A 21995-nucleotide genomic window follows, 5' to 3' on the forward strand; every position below is an offset into this window, starting at 1 on the left:
ATGAACAATTCTACTTATCATTTGTCTTCTTCAGGTACTACCCACAAAAGAACTGTCCTAAAAATCTACTCCAGGCCCCCTATGAATCATCAATAATCCCAAAGACTCATCTGGAACCCATTTCTTTCTCAGAGTGTGCTAAGGACACAGTCCTATTCTTTCAAGACTTGAGAGGCAGTAGAGGGTATCAGGAAAGGACATGGGTTTTCTTCCTCCATTCTTCCTCCCATGCATCACTGTATCTTTCTACTAGTTAAATTATTAACTTGTTCTGTCTTTCTTTCTTTCTTTCTTTCTTTCTTTCTTTCTTTCTTTCTTTCTTTCTCTCCTTTGCTTCCTTGATTGGGAAACCAAGAAACATCTTAACATTTCTATCAAACTTGTATAGATAGCATCTTTGAAAGCTAGAGTCAGGGCAAATGGAAGGGGAGTAAAAATAAGCATGCCATTTTAGAAGTGAGATACACAAATTCCCTTTAGACAGGGTCAAAAGCATTTCATCATAGCTTCATACATTCCCAGGAGCAAAGAGGAAGCAGCAGTGAAGAGAACAAAAAAAACACCTAAACCTAAGACAGACTTGCATTTGAATCTAGGCTCTACTTCTCACCTGGCTGTGTGTAAATGGCTGCCTATTTAGGCTCTTTTATTTTATACTTCTCTCTTTTTTTTTTTTTTTTAACGTTTATTTATTTTTGAGACAGAGAGAGACAGAGCATGAACGGGGGAGGGTCAGAGAGAGGGAGACACAGAATCTGAAACAGGCTCCAGGCTCCGAGCTGTCAGCACAGAGCCCGACGCGGGGCTTGAACTCACGGACCGTGAGATCATGACCTGAGCCAAAGTCGGCCACTTAATCGACTGAGCCACCCAGGCGCCCCATATACTTCTCTAAACTATAAAACAGATAACACTACTGGCTATGAAGATTAAATCGGATAATATGAACATGTCTGGTACATGCAACGGACAGGAAATAGAGAATTTTTGTTTTTTTAAGAGAGAGGGAGTGGGGAGAGGGGCTGCGGGAGAGAGAGAATCTTAAGCAGGGTTCAATCGACAACACAGTGCTCAATCCCACAACCCTGGGATCATGACCTGAGTCGAAACCAAGAGTCAGACACTCAAGTGACTGAGCCACCCAAGAGCCTCAAAGATAAATTCTTAAAAAAGCAGACATGAGAAGAAGTAGAACTTAAGTGGAATGGCAAAAGGAACTGGAAGGTTTTGTTCTTGTTCATCCTTGGTAACCTAGAATTTAGTATGATACCTGATCTCTCTTTCCTGCATGGATGAATAAATTAGTGGACTTTATCCTAATATCTCACACAAAAATAGTACAGTATGAACAGACAAGTCCAGTCTGCTTCTTTTTGTAAGGCCCATGAGCCAAGAATGGTTTTTACATTTTAAATGGTGGAGAAAAAAATCAAGAATAATGTTTTGTGACATGTGGAAATACATAAAACTCAAATTTCAGTGTCTACAAATAAAATTCTATTGGAGCATAGTCAAGCACATTTGTTTTTGGACTGTCTATGGCTGCTTTCATGCTATATCCACAGAGTTGAACAGTTGCAACAGAGATTACATGGTAAAAATATTTACCATCTGACCCTTTATGGAAAAAGTTGGCTGACCCTTGCTTTAGTAGATTACCCAGAAGGAGCAGAATATCTGCTTTGGAGCAAAATGGCCTCTGTTTTTTTGTTTGTTTGTTTTAATGTTTTTATTTATTTTTGAGTGAGAGACAGAGCACGAACAGGGGAGGGGCAGAGAGACAGAGAGACACAGAATCCCAAGCAGGCTCCGGGCTCTGAGCTGTCAGCACAGAACCTGATGTGGGGCCTGAACCCACAAACCATGAGATCATGACCTGAACTGAAGTTGGACACTTAACCAAGTGAGGCACCCAGGTGCCCCCAAACTGATTCTGTTTTAATCTTAGCTCTTCCACTTACTATCTAAGTGAAAATGAGTGATAAGCTCTTAACTTCTATTTGCCTCAGTTTCTTCATCCATAAAATGGGGATAATAATAGTGCCTACCTGAAAGGGCTTTATGAGAATCAAACAAATTTATATGAATAATGTACTGACAACAATGCCTGGTATTTGTATGCATGCTCTCTCACTTCGTACATGTTGAGTGTCATCTGTAATATTAAAAAAACAATTACTCCAGATACTTAAAAGTCTAGACTTGGGTAAAAAAATGACTTCAGACAGAAGCTTCTGCATTATCAGTCATGTGAAACAGCTCATCATCAGTGTACATGGCTGAGTAAAGAACTCCTGCAATGAGATCATATGAGCCATGATTTTGTAGCAGGTCACCCCTACTCTTGTTATAAATGTTTTACTTCACTGCTTCTTTTTGGGAGTTTATTACTTGTACAGTAATATCCTGAAGCTTGGAATAATCACACTTTTACCCATATCACAACACTGTTTCCTATTTCTAAAAGAATTTCAGTCACCACCTAATTTAGAGGTGTCCTATTAGATCTCAAGATACTTTTAAAAGCACCTTTCTAAACACTAGCTTTATCCCTCTTTGGTAAATAAAGATCACAATGAGCAACACAGGCTACAAAGACCTCTGAAAGTTATAAAATGCACATGTCACTTATACATTGAAGTTGCTGATTCTTTTAGTTATGTGAACTTTACTTTGTAATGTAAAGCAAGGTACCTGTATTTATTTTCTAATTACAGATGTTCATCCTACAGTAGAAAGTCTAGTAGACAGCACTTCAAAACCTTGATCCCCTGCTCTGAACCACTAGCTAAAGGCACCAAAAAAGGAGAGGAAGGAAGTAAGGACAAATTAAGGTACCAGAAAATAGTAAGAAAAGAAGGAAAGAGGAGAGATATAAGGAGCAAGTAGAAAGACAAAGCGTTATCCAGGAACGTGATCCACTGTTCCATCTGTGATATGTGCCTGTACTACCCTAGCTGTTCACTGAGTTCCTGGTGAGTTAAGCTTTGTGTTAGGCACCGAGGTAACACAAGAAGGAAGACTTCCTGCCTAGGGGAAACAGTTCTGACAGCCTTTGCCTTTCTCAAGTACCTCCAAGATAAGGCCTCCTGGGAACAGAGATTAACTACCCCTAAAATTTCCATTTATTCTAAAACTTTCCATATCAAAAAACAAAAACAAACAAACCCCCAGAAAACCTTTTCTCTCAACTAGAATGGAGGGGGATAAGGAGAGGGAAAGGAAGGAACATTTTACTTTTCGCTTTATGTACATTTAACTTTAAAAGAAAAAAAAAAAAGGATTCTATGTAATGCTTATAATTTAAAAACTTAATACAGAAAATCCCCATTCTCCTTCCCCCAAGCTTACTAATTTCAATTATTTCAAGCATTCCTCATATACAATATATATACGTGTGTGTGTGTGTGTGTGTGTGTATATATATATATATATATATGTATATAATACTTAGGAAGAAAAGATCAAAGATAAGGGGGAAGGATGGGCTGGAGACAGCCATCCCTATCTAAGCCTCCTATAAAATGCAAAACAAAACAAAACAAAACAAAACAAAAATCAGACCATGTTGACATGTAAATTACAGCAGTAATTTTCAGTATACTTCCTGTAGACAGACTATAAATGAACACACTTCCAACTCTCTAAATTGTCTACCACCTGTCAAGGAAAATGATAAATTCCCTGTATGGTAAACCCAAGGAAGAAAGAACATCTTTACCCTAACATCAGGTAAGTATAGTAAGATAGAAGCTACTGTAAACTCCAACAAACCCTACTCACAGTCACAGATTTTAACTTATGGAATCAACCCACAGGGCATTAGCAGAAAAGCCAGCAGACATATTTACTGGAGTCAAGACTTCAACAAGCAGGCTGAAAAGACAGTAATATGTAGAATACAGGAGAGTATGGGAAGATACTTTGCTCCTTAGCAGTGGGAAGAGCTCAGTAAGAATTAAAGATGCTTAGAATTACTACTATTGAGAATCGATCTAACAAGGCTACTACATTCAATGGAACGGTTAAGATCTCATGTTAGCCCACTGTACAAAACCATCAACAGGTAATCAAGTAAACACTGGGTATGAAAACATACTTAAACTAATTTTACCATCAAAAAGCCCCTGAACCTATTAGAGCTAATGTATTTGCTTACTTTCTCAGTGTTTAAATTTTGCTCTACAAAGAGTTCATATATTTTAATGAGACCAAAACTAATTGAATAGTCACAGAAAACTTTCACCCTTCAGACCTTTATTTTATATTCTTTGCTAAAACCCTAGTACCAATTCTCATTTTATTTACTTATTTTTAAATATTTGTTTATTCTTGAGAGAGGGTGGGAGAACAAGCACAGGAGAGGGAGACAGAATCTGAAGCAGGCTCCAGGCTCTGAGCTGTCAGCAGAGCCCGACACAGGGCTCAAACTTACGAACTGTATGATTATGACCTGAGCCGAAGTCAGATGCCGAACGAACTGAGCCACCCAAGCGCCTCCCAATTCTGATTTTAAAAGTTTCTTTTATCCTTCCCCAAATATGGTACTTAGCATATACTTGGTATGCAGTAAGCACCTGTAATTGGAAACACAATTTAATATAACTGGAAACACAATTTAATACTAGGATGAAACGTGTAATCTATTAAATAGCTTTCTCAGGTTATCTGTACAAGTTCACGAACATATCCTATATGTTATTGGTCTTCTTAATAGTTAGAACATCAGATTTTATCTGTTGTATAGTGAGAACACTAAAAGATAAGGGTAAAAAGTTTTCTTAAGTTAACATTTTTCTAGAAGATTTCATAGTTTAAAAAAAGTTTTTTTTTAACATTCACACATTTTTGAGAGACAGAGCATGAGTGGGGAAGGGGCAGAGAGAGGGAGACACAGAATCTGAAGCAGGATCCAGGATCTGAGCGGTCAGCACAGAGCCTGATGCAGGGCTTGAAATCACGAACTGAGAGCTGAGCCAAAGTTAGATGTTCAACCGACTGGGCCGCCCAGGTGCACCAGATTTCATAATTTTTTTTATTTAAGATTCTTATATTTTTCTCATCTGGATACCCGACTACTCGAGATTGGTGTTGATAATACACTTTATTTGCAGACAACAGAATTTAAATAACATATTTCAGCAGACCAGATGTTCAAATCCTAAAATAATGATATGGGTAATTGACCCCATAAGAGAAAGCACATTTTCTATAGCTAAATCACTCTAATCATTTCCTCATATATATAAAAATTGCACAAGGCCTTCACCAAGCTCTTGATTTTGGGACATGCTAACAGTTTGGCTAACTCCTTTGGGTACCTACAAACCGCTTAGATTTTTATTTTTTAACTTTCAGTTTTCTTACTACATGTAAGACATAGAGACAGATCTTTCATTTAAGAAGAGTTTTATAAAAATATTTTTTTTAGTATTAAATTATCTACATTTTCTGAATCGCACATCACATCACGATAGGCACCTTAAGATACATACTTTGAGAGACTGTTAAAAATTGCTTTTGATTCGTGTGGGAATTTAGGCCTATGGCTTCTTTCTGCAGGTTCGTAACAGGACCAGTGGAATGAGTGGAATGGAAAGTTTCTTGCTTAACAATTCTACAACATGTAAGGATGCTCACTATCTAATAAAGACAGACTCATGTGAGGTCTTTTAGCCCAATTTCTCTTCTTCAAGGGAGCTTTGTTTTAGCAAATAGCAATAATTTTCCAAATCAGTGTAACAGCTTTCCAAAATTAACAGATGTTTCCTGTGCATTCTGGAAGCCTAGTCAGTGGGACACTGGTTTACTCAAAATGCAGCTGGATTCTGACCTCACACAAGAAAGCAATATATAACCTGACAACTATTTACTCAGATGTGACCACCTATTTTGTGCCAGGTATCTGCTGAGGCCAGGGACACAAAGATGCTTATATTTATTATTATATTTCTTATATCTTATGTTTCTTTTTTTGGAGGGAGTGGTAGGGAGAGGCTAACAAACTGCTAGGATAGAATAATAAAGTAGTGCTGTGCAAAAGCAGACGAAGAAAGGGGTGACCTGTACTGCTTGGTATACAATCAATACAGTAGATGGTAGCTATCACTTTTATTACACTGTAAATAGGGTATGTTAGGTAACATGCTATGGAAGGGAGTGGCAACACAAGTATCCACAAATTCACTTCCTCAGTCTTTCAAGAACTATTTACAATGTGCCCATTATACGTCAGGCACTGTTCTAGGCACAGGGGATAAAGTGCTGTAACAAAGTTAAATGCCTCACTCATTCATGCAGGTTGTATTTTAGTAGTGGAGAGAAGTGGGAAATAGATAATATACTGATGGGAGAAGAAAGTGTTATTAGAAAGAAAAACAGAACCGGGTAAGTGGGACAAGGGGATAGGTGGAAGAGGTAGGGGTATTTTCTTACCTTTCCTACACTGGAAAGGGAGAGTTCCGTGAATGGTAACATTTGAGTTAGGTCTGTCTGGAGGAGGGTGTGTCAGGTAGTAGAACAAAGCTATGAAAGGGAACAGGGTGCTTAGGAATGTTGGTCAATCTTATACAGGTAGGCAAACTCATGACATTACAAAGGCCAACTGGGGCCAGACCACAAAAAGTCTTATTTACTAAGGTAAAGAGTTTGAATTTTATTCTCTAGGGAGTAGGGCACCAAATGATGCTTAATTACGAGATAATTCTTTAAAAACAATAAACCAATGGGACGCCTGGGTGGCTCAGTCAGTTGAGTGTTCGACTTCGGCTCAGGTCATAATCTCGCAGTCTGTGAGTTCGAGCCCTGTGTCGGACTCTGTGCTGACAGCTCAGAGCCTGCAGCCTGCTTCGGATTCTGTGTCTCCCTCTCTCTCTGCCCCTCCCCAGCTCATGCTCTGTCTCTCTCTCTCTCTCAAAAATAAATAAACTTTAAAAAATATATATATGAAAAAAACAATAAACCAAAAAGTCTCACTTGCAAACGGGCCAAAGAAACAGAGATTTCACCTGAGAGGATATATAAATGGCAAATATGTACATGAAAAGATATTTAACATCATTAACCATTAAGGAAATGCAAACTGCACCACAATGGGATGTCACTACACACACCTATCAGGATGGCTAAAAATAAAAGTGGCAAACACCAAGCGCTGAAGGGGGTGTAGAGACACTGGACCACTCATACACTGCTGGTGGGAAAGTAAAATGGTACAGCTACTCTGGAAAACAGTTTAGGAGGTTAGTTTAGGAGGCAGCACCTCCTAAAACTAAACACGCAATCACCACATAACCTGTAATTGTACTTTTGGGTACTTATTCCAGGGAAATGAAAACATATGTTCATACAAAAACCTATACATGAATGTCGATTATAGCTTTATTTTTAAGAGCCAAACAGTAGAAATGGCCCTTTAACTAGATGTCCTTTAACTAGAATATTACTCAGCAATAAATGGAAAGAGCTATAGAGACGTATACAACAACTTGGATGAAATCTCCAGAAATGATGCTGAATGAATTATGATTCCATTATATATAACATTTTTGAAATGACAAAAAATTTGAAATGGATTATTGGTTGCCAAGGTTGGGACTGAGATGGGTGAGAGGTGGGTGTGGTTATAAAAAGGTAACAGGGGGGATCTTTGCAACGATGGAATTGCTCAGCATCTTCACTGTGATGGCAGATACACAAACCAACACATGGCAAAATTACATAGAACTAAATACATATATACATACTGAGTACAAGTACTGGGGAAACCTAAGTAAGATCAACAGATTGTATCAATGTTAGTATCCTGGTTGTGCTGTTTTACTATAATTTTACAAAATGTTACCATGAAGAGAAACTTGTAAAAGGATACTAGTTTTTCTCTGTACTCGTTCTTTTTGTTTTTAATTTTTTAATGTTTATTTTTGAGAGAGAGAGTGCATGCGCGCAAATGGGGGAGGAGCAAAGAGACAGGGAGACACAGAATCTGAAGCAGGCTCTAGGCTCTGAGCTGTCAGCACAGAGCCCGATGCGGTGCTCGAACTCACAGGTTGCGAGACCATGACCTGAGACGAAGTTGGATGCTCAATGGACTGAGCCACCCAGGCGCCCCTCTTTCTTTTTTTTTAAAGAGAAAACTTTTTTTTTTTTTTTTTTTTGAGAGAGAGAGGGTGAGCTGGGGAGAGGGTCAGAAGGAGAAAAAGAGAATCTTAAGGAGGCTCCACCCTCAGTGAAGAGCCCAACGTGGGGATTGAACTCATGAGTCGTGAGATCATTACCTGAACCGAAACCAAGAGTCAAAACCAAGGGACACTTAACCAACTGAGCCACCCAAACACCCTGCCCCTGTACTATTTCTTACAACTGTACGTGAATCTACAGTTATGTCAGTTACACTTTCAACTTAAAAAAATCATAAACCAGATTGTAAATTCCTTGTGAATAGGAACTCTCCTTAGTTTCTCTGATTTCTTGTCTAATTCCCCTATCCCCGCCCCCCATTTCCAAATGTTGAGACCAGCCTGAGAGAAGGACATAGTAAGAGGTAATTATTTGGTTTCTGGTTTATCCAAGGGGAATTAAGTTTACTAATTTCTATAAAAGTAAAATCTATATTTTACCAAAATTCTCTATATAAATTCTATAAAATAAAATCTAAAATACCAACTGTCTCTGAAGTAGTTGATTATCTACTATGGAATAAAATGACTTCAAAATATCCCCATTAGCAGTTAAAATGTCACTATGTTTACATGGGAATCAGATGCCTTTTAAATCAACTGTCATTAGGTAGGAGTCTTTGGGAATCAGAGTCATGGAAAACTGGCAGATCGAGGCCAACAGGATTTCAGCAGGCTCCTATAACAAAAGCCTTCAGAGCATGGCACTCCACTATCCCCTCTTCATCCTGTTTTAGCACAAAACATTTGAAGAGGAGAGGCAGGAAACAAGTGATATAGGGCAGTGAAACATGTATCCACATCTGTAGACTAAAAAATCCATACTTACATGCTCTTTGGTAATGAGACATCCTCACAATGGAGCCAATTGGGGAGTTATTTCTGGATAGATTAATTAATTTGGATTGAGAGAAAAAAACTACAAATATATCAGAAGTCTGAATTATCAGAAGTCCTATAATTCAGTTTGAGTTCTTTCATATACATGTATCTACTTTTCATACCCAAGTATAGGTCTTACTTACCAGGCTTGCTTTGGAGAAGCCGTAATTAGCACTGTAATTATTTTACACGAGACACAGTGTTAAAATGCCCAGCAGGGTGTACACAAAAGGAATTTAATATGTTTTCCACATGACTTTCAGCATTTATTTGCTTAAAATAAGACTAGCTAAATTCAGTTGAGCCTAGGCAGAATGAATACAAGATGCCAAATTAAAAAGTCACAGAGACATCATGATCAGTGTCACCTTGGAGGTATATTCCACAAGCCTCTTGGTAGATGAAGCCAGTGACTGTGACCTATGTCAGCAGCCCCAGAAATGATGCTAGCAGTGCTCATCTAAGATTTTCTCTCAATCTATAGCCCAACTGAATGTGCTCCCTGTCCAGTTTCCAGGTCTTGCCCTCTCATAATTCACAAGACTGCAGAAATCCTATCTCCTCCAATATTCAACCAGAGAGTGTATCACCTGCCTCTTTGGGGGAAAAAAACCCCTACCATTCATTTAAATCTGTTTTTTTTTTTTTTTCATTACGATAATAAGGATATATTATTATAAAAGGTATTTCAGCTTTACAAAATTATTTACTTTGGGGATCCATAAATAGTAATTAACTATTAGACTACAGTGTTTTAGAGGTCAGAAAGTATTTGACAAAGAATGAAATCAGGAATAGTGATAATAGCTAAAAAAGTAACTTTCACGTAAATCAGTGGGAAAATATGAGACATGCATAGTTCTCCCAGTGTCATTAATTTCCCCATAAAATGGTACTAAATGACAGGAACCCATTTTAACACCACTACCTTGACTAAATGCAAATATGGCATGAATAGTTCAGTTTCCAAACACTGAAACATCAATTTCCTAACCACAAAAACTTTCCAACCAATGAGCTCTTCTAGCATGAAAAATCTGGAGCCTCTGAAAATGCTCAGTGATGCCTATACATATCACTGCAGGTGTCCTTGTGTTTTCCTTCTAGACACTGAACAAATTTGGGACAGAAATACTTTGTCCATCAAGGTTTCCTGGAGAGAAGATTCACAGACCTCTACCGATATCAAACATAAAAAGAAAAAAAAAAAAAGGCAAAACCAATGCCTCACAGCACAGAACAATATGAACATATCCTGATTTAAAATCAGTATGTCTCAGGAACTTGGTTCCATATTGAGTTCTACACAATACATACATATTCTACACAATACCTGCGTGCCCTTGGGCAAGTTACTTAAAACTCATTAAGTCTTAGTTTCCTCATCTGTAAAAGAAGATAATATCTGCCTTATAGGATAGAAGGGACTATGAGAGAGCTCCTAGCATGATGCTTGGCATAGCAGAAATACTGAGTAAATAGTAACTATTACTATTTAGCATAGAGTCTGTGCTATTTGATGTTAAGATCATTTCTTATCCTTGATATTATCTGGTTGATAGACTTTTGGTGAGGTGGGCAAAAAACTGGATTGATGGGGAGTCAGTGGAGGGAAGAAAGTTTTGTTAACATATATTAGTAGCACAGATATTTGTTGGCTAAAAAGTTTCTGCTTAGTTTGAGCCCTTATCTCTCTGAAATCACCTGAAATCATCTTAAAAACAGGAGCCAGGGGCGCCTGGGTGGCTCAGTCGGTTGGGCGGCCGACTTCAGCTCAGGTCACGATCTCGCGGTCCGTGAGTTCGAGCCCCGCGTCAGGCTCTGGGCCGCCGATGGCTCAGAGCCTGGAGCCTGCTTCCGATTCTGTGTCTCCCTCTCTCTCTGCCCCTCCCCCATTCATGCTCTGTCTCTCTCTGTCTCAAAAATTAAAAAGTTAAAAAAAAAATTAAAAAAAAAACACGAGCCATATAATCCTGTGTTCATAAGCTGTGTGCAGCCCTCCTTCCTAATAGGGATAACAATATCTGTCATAACTGAAGAAAATAGGCAATGTCACAAGCAAACCTAAACCTTTTTTCAACAACTAAGATCACTTGAGTTTTCTAAATCTTGCTGACTTTCACTGCAATGGTTCCACAACAGCATTAGAAGGGGCAATGTGGTATTCTGAAGCAGCAGGTTGGAGTCTTGGTTTTGCAATTTCCCATCTCTGTGGTGTGGAAAAAGTCAGCATGTCTTGCTGGGCTTGGCTTCATCAGTGAATGAGGAGACTGCACTGGATGATTTGTAATGACTCTATTAGTTCTAAAATTTACATTTAACCTAGAACCATTAAAAGACATATATGACTTTCCAAATTTCTCAAAATACCCAAAAGGTCCCCATTTAAGTTTCCCCACCCAAACGTGATACCAAATAAATCATATCTGGACTCATGAATGAGCTCATTATTCATCCCTCCCTCCCACCCCAAGTACTTCCCACAACCTAAAAGGGCAGTAGTGAGGAACTGTGCTTTTCCCTCATGTTTCCAACAGTGGAACTATACAAAGAAAATTTAAGAAATGAAACAGCTACTCATTTAAATTGAAATATCTGTTTACTTGTGACTGCAGATACATCTAAAGACCAAGAGAAAAGACAGAAAAAAAGTCACTAATTATTCCTTCTGTATACATTACACCAACTTTCCTGGACTTGAAATTACAATTGCCAAATAGTTCAAATCGGAACTACTTTCCAGATGAAGAAAGAAAAAAGAACGAGCTATTCTAAATTTATCAAAAACCAAATCTATTCTTTAATTCCTAATGTTTCAGATGATACTAACATATGCCAAAGTATATCAACTTGCCAAAAATATGTTACCAAGAAACTGACTTCAAAAAAATATATGATCTAAGTAAAACAAAGTTTTCTATGGAATCCATGGGAGCTCAAGAATAAGCAGTTACACCATTTCAAACAGAAAAAGGCTAATGTGTTTGTTTTCCTTTTTATTTTTATCCAAACATTCAGGGGAACTGATTTTCTTTGTTCAGTGTTTATTATTTCACCTTTCCTGAAGCAGAAACCAAAATACTTTGATAAATGGGAGAGTCTGGTAAACAGACCCTTGGACATTAGGGCTCAGAATCACGAATCTCATTGTATTTTAATTGTCCATTTTTCCTGAAGTCACCATCACCGTGATTCGATTTCTTCTTGTATAAAAGGGTATGATAACACCAAATACAACCTTACTCCAATGCACACTTATATGGAACCAAAATGGCTCTATAATACATGCAAACAAGAAGGGCTGAGATATGCAGAAGACAGCTGTTCTTCCTGGAAATACTATCATCACACTTTACTCCACTGATAGTCTATTTGGTCAACCCAATTTTTATAATTCCAAAGATAGATTATCTCTGTCTGACGTCAAAACTACTTGCAAATACTTTTTTTTTTTTTAACCTTCAGAGATCCACAAACACGATTACCAGACTCAGACTAATCCAAAGTAGTTTTTCTATACCACCCAGAGGAAACTAGGCAGTGCAGTTCTTGAACTTAACTCAGAATTTAATAAAAAACATCTACTTTGTAGCTTCCTACACCCAAATGTGCTACAACTCAAACCGCTCTTTGAGTTGTGGCACACTTTGCTACACTTCGCTACTAATATAGTTTCAAAAAAGTATTAAAATAAATAGGCTCATATAAACACGTCTACTTTTTTAATAAAGGGCTTGCCCTAAATACCAAATTAATCTATGTAATTCCAGGAAAAGATGATGCATTTAAAAGAAATGTCTGGAAGAACACAGAAAGCTTACAAAAGTAATATACAAAGCACAGGCATTACTTACGAATACCTGAAATATGAATACACTCATCACCCTACAAAAGAACATGAGCCTAGATTTGGAATTCCCCTGAACCACCTGGAGGAATGGTGAGCCAAAGTTCATCTTCTCCACTTCTTCATCCTGTTCCTTCCTAATAAGTTCCTCAACACACCACCTTTTACACCTCCTTGAATGTATCAGCATTTAAAAGTTACAAAAATCTTATTTTATCGTTCTGTTTTGGTATTGCCACAATTTCATTTGCTATTAATTTCCATTGCACTTTTCACATATCAGAAGCTAAATAAGTTCTTGTGGGCTGGCTAGGAACCTAAGACCTACTCACAGTTATTTCTATTGCAAAAATGCATTGAGTTCCAAACATCCTATTAACAGGCTTAATCCATTTACAGATTGATGGATTATCAGATTATCTTTACCAATCAGGTCCTTACAGGAATTAAAAATGTTTAGGAAAACAATGAAGGCCATCCTTGTCCCTTCCCCACAGGTGTCCTTTCCCAAAAGGTTCACACTGAGAATGTTTTTCTAGGAAATAGGTCAGAAGCTCATTTTGCAAAGCAATTTGTTTCACTGATATAATTGATTATTAACTTTTAAAAAGCAAAATTATGATATCCTTGGCTAAATTACAAAATTTTTAGATTTTTACTATTCAAAAATTTAATAAAAATCTAGCAATGGAAAACCAATCATCTCTAAAAATAATGCCACCCACCCCCCAAATGTGCAAATATCATCTATCTCAACACAATGTATTTTTACCATGACAGGATGTATGTGTGTACACACAATCATAATTTAGGATATTTGTTCTTCTATCTCTTGACTAAAAATATGCATCCAAAAGTATAAAGTGACATTCCAACACAGAAAAGCATAATGTTTGATAAAATATCACTTATCTGTTTCGGCAAAAAATGAGACCAAAGTGACAGTGCTGGAAAAAATACTGCAATTTCACTAATTGCTAATAATTAATTTGAAAGGAAAAAAGAAAAGCTTTATTGCCAAGAAATAAAATCCAATGCTCCTAGCTGCAGTTTCAAATGCAGGGTAAGTATGTAAACAAACAGATTTGCCAAAATTGTGAGGTTATGATTCCAACACAAGAAAGCCAAAGTTAAAGAGCCATACAAATGCTTGATATTTCCTGAGCTGATGATGCTGTAAATAACTCCCAGTAAAAGGCTTCTGTTGAGATACAGGAGGAGTCCTAACCCTTACCCTCTAACAGTGCATAATCTTATCAGTGCTACAATAAGGTGGAAATGCTTATTAGGGCTATTAATTTATACTTTAATCATTACATTAAAATCCAACACTACCACCAGATGGTAAATGCAACCCAAGACACACTAGGTCTGATGATTTACAACACAGAAGCCATAACAGGATTTTAGACGATTTGTCATTTGGCCAGCTCATTAAGCCCAGTTTTGTGCTTAAAACGGGGAGAAAACAAACAAAAAACTTAATACTTTCCTTCATCAGAAATGAGGGTCTACTGATTAAGAAGAAATTATTTTGAAGTTTATTTTATTTTGAATCTTGGTGCTTGAGGAAAACCAAAAGATAAATCCAAACCTGTCAAGTGATGGGGACTTCTGGGCAAAGTTTCAAGAACAGCCATCTACATTGGCTGATTCCATTTCCTCTCTTTGAAATCCTCCTCAGTCTGCAATCTGGCTTCTTCCTCTAGAGCAACACTGACACTGTTCTTATCAAGGTTAAAAAATGACCTCCTAAATGCCAAATTCAATCTTGTCCATTTTTATAAGCCTTGGGTCTAGTCTTACCACCTTTGTGAAGTCATCTTTATCTTAATTTATTTTTTTAAGTAATCTCTACACCCAACCTGGGACTCAAACTCACAAACCTGAGATCAAGAATTGCATGCTCCTCCCCGAATGAGCCAGCCAGGTGCCCTGTGAAGTCATCTTTAACACCCTTCTTGGGGTATAACTCGGACAAAGTTTGGAATCACAAAACCATGCTGCCCTGTAATTGTCTGCTGCCTCACTGGACAGAAACTCTGGGGAGTAGGCACTCTCCTTTCACTTTTGAAGGCACAGTGCTTTACACATGGGTCAATATTGTGGAATATATAAACTGAGGGCTTGCTAGGTTACCCAGGAAAACTCAACAATCATTCATTTTCTTTGAAGTGCTTATAATAAGAATTAAACAACAGAGGAAAAAGGTAGAAAGGTTCCAGGGAAAGTTTTTCTTGGTTAGAGAGTTAAGAAATCCACTACAATTTCAAAAGGAAAATTCCCATATTGGCATACTATTATTTTGCTAATTTGTCTGTAACTCTTTAATATTAACAGCCCAAATTTACAAACTTCCCTATGAAAATCGAACTTCTTAAATAATACTAATAAATAAGCACTCATTAGCCTGCATGCCAGTGAGACAGAAAGGCCTGCTGCCTGCTATGTATTTGAGGATAATCATGTTTGAAACATTTCAGGCAAGAGAGCTCCTAACTATACCCAAAAGGCACCAGAATACTCCAGAGTTTCTCACAATCTGGCTCCCAACAAAACTGCTTTTGAGAACCCAGGGCAGTAAGCAAACGGTGACCGATCTGGGAACACCAAAAGCTACAGTTTCTACGGCCAGGGGTATTCCCTTCACCCTCCTTTACCTTCATATTTGGCTATTCACCCTTCTTGGCTGCAGGGCTTCCCAGCACCACTCCTCACAGCAGCCAACTCCCCTCCTCCAGTTTCCTCTACTCACTCTTGCCTGAGGTCAGAAACCCAATTAGCAGAATCCTGCAGTGGAGAATGGGGAGGGAAAGAGAGGAGGGATAGGAATAGTGAGGAGAAAGGAGGGAAAGAAAATCCACTGCACTCTAAATCCCAATCACCCAGCCCTTCCCTTCTCCTTATCACTCCCAATGCCTTACAGTCTTTCTCAAAGCAAACCCAGCCCCAGATTTCCTCATTCTTTAGTCACCTCACCCTTTCCATAAACACTGACTCTCAGACTCAGTGGATTTGCTTCTCTGACATGGGGGTGCTCAACCCCACCTTGGCCAATGCTCCTGCCTCAGCACAAAGAGAAGCTGAGAGGAAGAATTCACCCAGGACAAGGGAAGTGGAAGCCAGTACAGTAATGGTTAATATAATTTGGGTGCTAAACTGAGTCCTTTACCAATGTTTCCAAAGTTGTTTCTTTGGACAATACACTCTAAGTTCCAAATTACAATTAACTTTTAGAATATAATCCTATTTGTAACTGGGGACTGTATACAATTATTTCCTGATAAATGACAAACATGTTATGAATTAGTAAATATTAAGCTGTTGGATTCATGAAACATCTGTCTTCTAAAGAAGGTGACCATATGAGCCACCTCAAGCTTGGCAGTGTCTGTTTACTAATCCAGAATCTGGTTAATTATATACGTGGACTCTATAAAATTAGTAAGTCTCTGTGAGCCAATCTCCTCTGAAAGAGCCAGAATCTCTTCCCTGAGGATGGAGAAACTGTTAAAGACACTTGTCTACTCTTTCCAGCAGAACGATCTTACATAGGGTTCATAATGTGTTTTTTCTAATCATTTTAGAACTTTACTGGGTTGGACTTTAATTACTGCAAGGCAGAGGTCTATATATTTTCAACAGCTAGATTACCAAACAGGATTTCCATTTGGATCCACTCAACTCACCTGAAATGTATGTCCCACTTCTCATTTACCTTATTTTAGGGTGTCCAGGTATCCTCCTCATGAGGGCTTGGATTTTGCTTTCTCTGTCTATTCAATGTTGTTTACAAAAGGTACAACCTCCCAGGAAAAGCTGTTAGTCTGACCCTATGACTGAAGGGTTTTGATTCAGCTGGCACATTTCAAGAGTCTCAAGCCTGGCTCCCTGCTCCAGGCCTAAACAAAAATCTCTGTGGAAAGCTAATTCAAAAGCAAAGCTCACTCACTCTTCACCAGACTGCCCTACTTGACAGCCTGTAACCTGTCCAAAGCCACCCTCAGTTTCCTGTGGCCTTGAGAAAGAACCCTCCTTAAGAATGCCATCCAGCTGCACAGGCTGGCTGTGTACATTAACCCCTTCCAACCACGTTTCCCACCACCATCAGAGCAAAGCGTCCTGCGTAAGAAACAGCAGAAAAAGGCTGAGTTCCAGAAGTTTACAGCTGGTGTTAGCAATAATGACAGATCCTTGAGATTTAAGCCTGAGGGCCAATGGGATGACCAAACCTCCAGTTTCAAGAAAAAAACTTCATCTTAGGTAAGGACAGTAGTATACCATAAAGAAGCCAAATTAATTTCCCTTTCTCACAGACACACTATTCACTATACAGAAGAATATTAAAAGGAGGGCAATACCAACAAAACTGTTCCATGGACAGAAGAGCAAGCATGAGAATACATTTTTTTTTTTAAGTTGGGATACTTAATTTCAATTCTCTGTCAAAATATTTATGCCAAGAAAAAGGCTTTTGCCTAGGTACTAACGTTCAGAGTAGACAGTTGTAAACAGAATGGAGTCAGCTATGAGAAAAGTTAGGCAAGGGAGGCTAAATCTTTCATGGGTCAAAGGAGGAAGGACAGGGTTTATGACTAAAGAAAAACGTTAGAAGAGCATCTGTAAGCTAAAAGAAATTAGAACAATTTTACTTGGTACACTAAGATTTTGCTTGACATTTTTATTTATTCAATTCTCCTGATAATCATTTAAGCCCCTACTACGTGCCATATATGTTAACATTTCTGCAAAAGTCCCACTGTAGATCTGAGTATTCAAAGGCTTGAGGTTTATATATAAGAACACGAAGACTTCAAAAAGAGTCTATGTGCTTTTTGTTAAATACAAAACACTTTAAATGCAATGCAAAGGCCCCTCTTTGTGACTACAGAGAGAAAAAAGGCAGCTGCAGTGGTTGTGTTGTGGGTTGGGTTTTTTTTTTTTTTGCCTCTTTTTTTATTCATTTTATCATCCAACCAACACCTACTCATTCCTCCTCAGCCCCTTGGTTGACCTCATGAAGGATAAAAAGGTATGACTCAAACTCTTCTTGGAGCTTAAAACTAAAAACAGAACACCAGACATACCAATAAATAATTACACCATAAAACACACAGAGAAAGGCTGTAAGGATACCACAGCATAAAAGGGAGATCAGAATAGGAAATAAACACTTGCTACTAGGTCTGTAAAAGCTTCATGAAGCCAGTGGTTGCTGAGCTGGACCATTAAAGATGGTCAAGGTTTTAATAAGATGGATGGAGTAGGTAGGTATATCAGAAGTAGCATGTATGCATACAAAACTCAGAAAGAAAGGATAGTACCTTTCCACTTCCTGCATTTTTCCTACGTCCATATGAAGTCAGCAATTAGTCCTCAACAAGCAAAATAACTAATATCAGAGAGGAAATTTTGCAAATTTAGAGGTTTTAACTGACAAGGGCACCATAGGCAAACACATGGATTTCAAACTTTACAGATTCCTACACCTAACAAATAAACCTCACTGAACTGGCCAATTTCCTCTCCTAGTTTCCTGCTATGACTTCTAAGTTGGTGCTGTGGAGGCCCTGCAAACTCGCTCTTCTAGGTCTCTCTTGTACTATCTACACTATCACTGGGTCAAATTCTTTGAATCAGCTACTAAAATAACTCAACTACTTCAAGCTTGCATTGAAAACATCCATTCTGGCTATATGATAAAAGAATACTGTAGTTTGGAATAATTTAATATATGCTTAACTAAGCCACTCTCTCACCAAGTGATTTTCCCCATCTCACAGGGTTGCTGCAGGTTAATTTCAGTTAAAGCGCAGTGCCTGTCTGGCACCTAAGTGTTACCTGGAATGCTGATGTCTGGGTTCAAGTTGCAGCTGGCCATCTGAAGCTTCATATGGCTCTTCTACCTCATACACATTTGCATCGGTGTCCTCCATGCTTCTGGAATTTTGCCATTCTAACTCGGGAGTTTTCCCTACGGCCATAATAAATGGCAAGTTCTCATACTCTGGTATTTCCTCATAATGGCGTATATTTTCATACTCTGGTGCATAGCCACTTGTAATAGATTTGCAAGGTGTCTGAGATGATGACTCCCTGGAGAGCATTTGGTCATCCAAAGACTCAGATCTTGGTCCATTAGCTGCACTGGTCTGGCCCCGAGACTTTTTCCTCTTCTTCTGGGATTCTAGGCTGTAATTATCTGCAGAGTATGCTTTGATGGGCTTACTTTTCTTTTCTTCTACCAACGTGCCATGCCAATCACTTTCAATCCCTTTCCGCTCCCCACCTGAGAGGCTGCCTGTGGTTGTATCTCCAACTTGGCTATTCTTGAACCAAAATTTCTGGAAATCACTCTTCATGAAACAGATGGACAGTTTCATGTTCAGCAACTTCTTTAACGAGTTCTTCTTTTGAGAGTCTTTGCAAGGCTTAGTGCACCTCTCCACATCCATAGCAGATAATGATTTCGCTCTAGGCTTAGTCGTGGCAGTTGAAGGCTCACTATTTGATGATATGGTGACAGATTTTAAGGATTCTGGGTTCCCTGAAAAGGGTAAAATAGGATGAGGTAATTTCCACACTGGCTTTTCTGAAGTCTGTTTAGTCATATCAAAGGAGGACAACATACCATGGTTTTGGGCACACAAATGTCGAAGGTGATTTCTTTCTAGACCCTTCTCTGAATTGTTTTCTTCATTTGAGGGATAAGAAATTTTCTCCACCAGCTCCTCTGAGGCAGCTTTTTTAAGTACTCCTGCAGCAGGCAAGCTGTGTCTCTGAGGTTTTTTGGGGACAATTCTTGAGGAACTTTCACCTTTTATTATAGATTCTTTTTGTATTTGAGGGGCAGATGCTTCCAGGTTACAGGCAGTAGGCAAATGTTCATTGCAAGTTAATTTGAGTTGCTTAGGCAGGCTCATAGATAAAGTACTGCATCTTATAAAACTGGTCCCTTTGTCCATAGCAAGTGACATACTAGAACCATCTACTGTCTTGGTGTCAGAACTCAAATTACAATCTGTTTCTATTTTTTCAAAGGAAGATGTTTCATGACACATAACTTTCTGTGGATTGAGTAAATTTTGTCTGTCACTGTTGCAATCCACATTCAATTCACTTTTATTTCCTGGCTTCACTTTGTCCACCTGTTCCTGGTTACACAAAACATTCTGATGAAGAACACCAATTTTACTGTTTTTCAAACCAGCTTCTAAAGGACAAGAAGGGTTACTGTCTAAATTCTCTGGTTCTTCAGTACTTTCACTAGGAACATCTATATACTTTTGGCGTAACAGACGAGCAGCCCGTGTCTTTCTGGGCTTGGGAGTTGGAAATTTGGGGGTATAGGGTACTAAGTGAATTTCTAAGGGACCAAGATCTTTGACTTCTGATTTCTTATTAACTCCATCTGAAGATGGAAAAGTACTTCTTTTATCATTTTCCAGAGTTTCTTGTTCAGATGAATGAAAGCAACTATTGCTTTTTTCACTACTATGCTGATAAGTTTCATCACTAGGAATCTGTAAGTGGCAGTGGTGATGATCAGGAACTTTTTCAAGGCTGGACAGGGAAGGTGACAGGTCTGCAAACTCAATTCTGAATTGTCTGTTGGAATTATAGCCATCAGTCATTTCTGGGCTGTCTGTGGAGCTGTGCTTCTGTAGGGAAATAAAAGGTGATGCTCGTTGTGTTAAAACATCTTTAAGCTTCTCTTCTAGGATGTTTGCCTTTAAAACTACTGCATTCTGGCTCCTGACTTTTTCAAAGTTAGAATCACATTTACTCCTTGTTTTTATAGCTGAAGAGGACTCATCAATTTTACTATTTTCTAAATTTTCATGCATTTCCAGGGGCTCTAAGATAAGCTGCTTTACACACACATGTTCTCTATTCCCAAGTTTATGGATACACGGAGAATTACAGGAGCACATTGGTAAAATATAATCGCTGCTCTGATGCCCTACATTTTTACAATTAGAGTTGTCAGCATTTTTAGGTAATTCCTGTTTATGCTCTTGCAGGTTCACAATGATTTTCCTTGATGGTGACTGCCCGATGTCTCTAACAGGTGAGCCTTTCAGAACCTTTGGTTTCGGGGCTATTGCTGGTTTGGTTTTCTTTGTTGACTGTGGAACACTAGGAATCACAATATCAGGTTTAGGCGCAACAGGAGGTGGAGCAGGCTTATTATTTGCTACCACAAGCTTTGGCTTGGGGGCCACTGGTGGCTTCTTAATCTCTAGAAAGGAAAAAATAATAATTTGATGACAAAAACAAAAAACAAAACCCAAAAGATGATAAATGATTAAATTTGATAACATTTTTACTTTTTTTGACAAAATGGTGAACTTACATTTTACTAGGCAGATTATGTTAAAGAGTCAACGTTACTCTCGAAAATTCCTTAAATTGTCCTTCAATTCCAATATACAAAGCTTTGGGTAGAGTGTACATTTCTTATCAAGTCCAAAACAGTTTTTCTTCTAACTCTAGAACAGATTACCATATCTTCAGTAGACACTAAATGAGATCATTGGCTTCTGCTTTTGGGACCCTTATAGAAGAAAAGTACTTCATTTGCTGAGTGCTAAGTGAGTGAATTTGCTTAAGTTACATGTAGATAGAACTCTTTAAGTTTGCCTCTCAGTAAGCAGTAGTATTCTTCAACTTCAATGATATACCATAGAGTTATATAAATGCTTTTTCTCAAGATCCTACCCCACTAGAACCCCAAAACCATCTTAAAAAGGAATACAGAAATCAAAAATTTTCCGAACTTAAAAACAAAAGTAATTCTTCTGTATTATTCAATTCATTTTAAAGTTGGATTTCTCTGTACAGAAATTGTCATTGGGAATTTTCATTATAATCCTTCCCAGAGCTTTATTTTTTAAAAAGGCATGTGTATAGGTTCTACACCACATCTAATCAATCAGAGATTCTGGGAATACAGCCTGGACACGTGTATTCTTTTAAGTTCCACATGTGAATATACTGTGTACCCTTAATTAATAATGACTACTGTAGTACATTTAAAAGATAACCACACACACACACAAAAGATGACCACAATTTCAATTGTAGCA

At 38.2% G+C, this 21995-nt stretch overlaps 1 protein-coding gene across 2 annotated transcripts in view; it reads right to left on the reverse strand.

Moving 5' to 3' along the window:
- FGD6 (FYVE, RhoGEF and PH domain containing 6) overlaps positions 1-21995 on the reverse strand; it is a 115597-nt gene that overhangs the window by 88848 nt on the left and 4754 nt on the right. For both annotated transcript variants that reach the window (XM_007085631.3, XM_015539087.2), the window contains exon 2: positions 18748-21148. In XM_007085631.3, coding sequence (XP_007085693.2) covers positions 18748-21148 — 2401 coding nt within the window. The remainder of the gene's footprint in view (positions 1-18747; positions 21149-21995) is intronic.

Source organism: Panthera tigris, chromosome B4 (genome assembly GCF_018350195.1).
Source record: "Panthera tigris isolate Pti1 chromosome B4, P.tigris_Pti1_mat1.1, whole genome shotgun sequence".
In the NCBI taxonomy this organism is placed as follows: domain Eukaryota; kingdom Metazoa; phylum Chordata; class Mammalia; order Carnivora; family Felidae; genus Panthera; species Panthera tigris.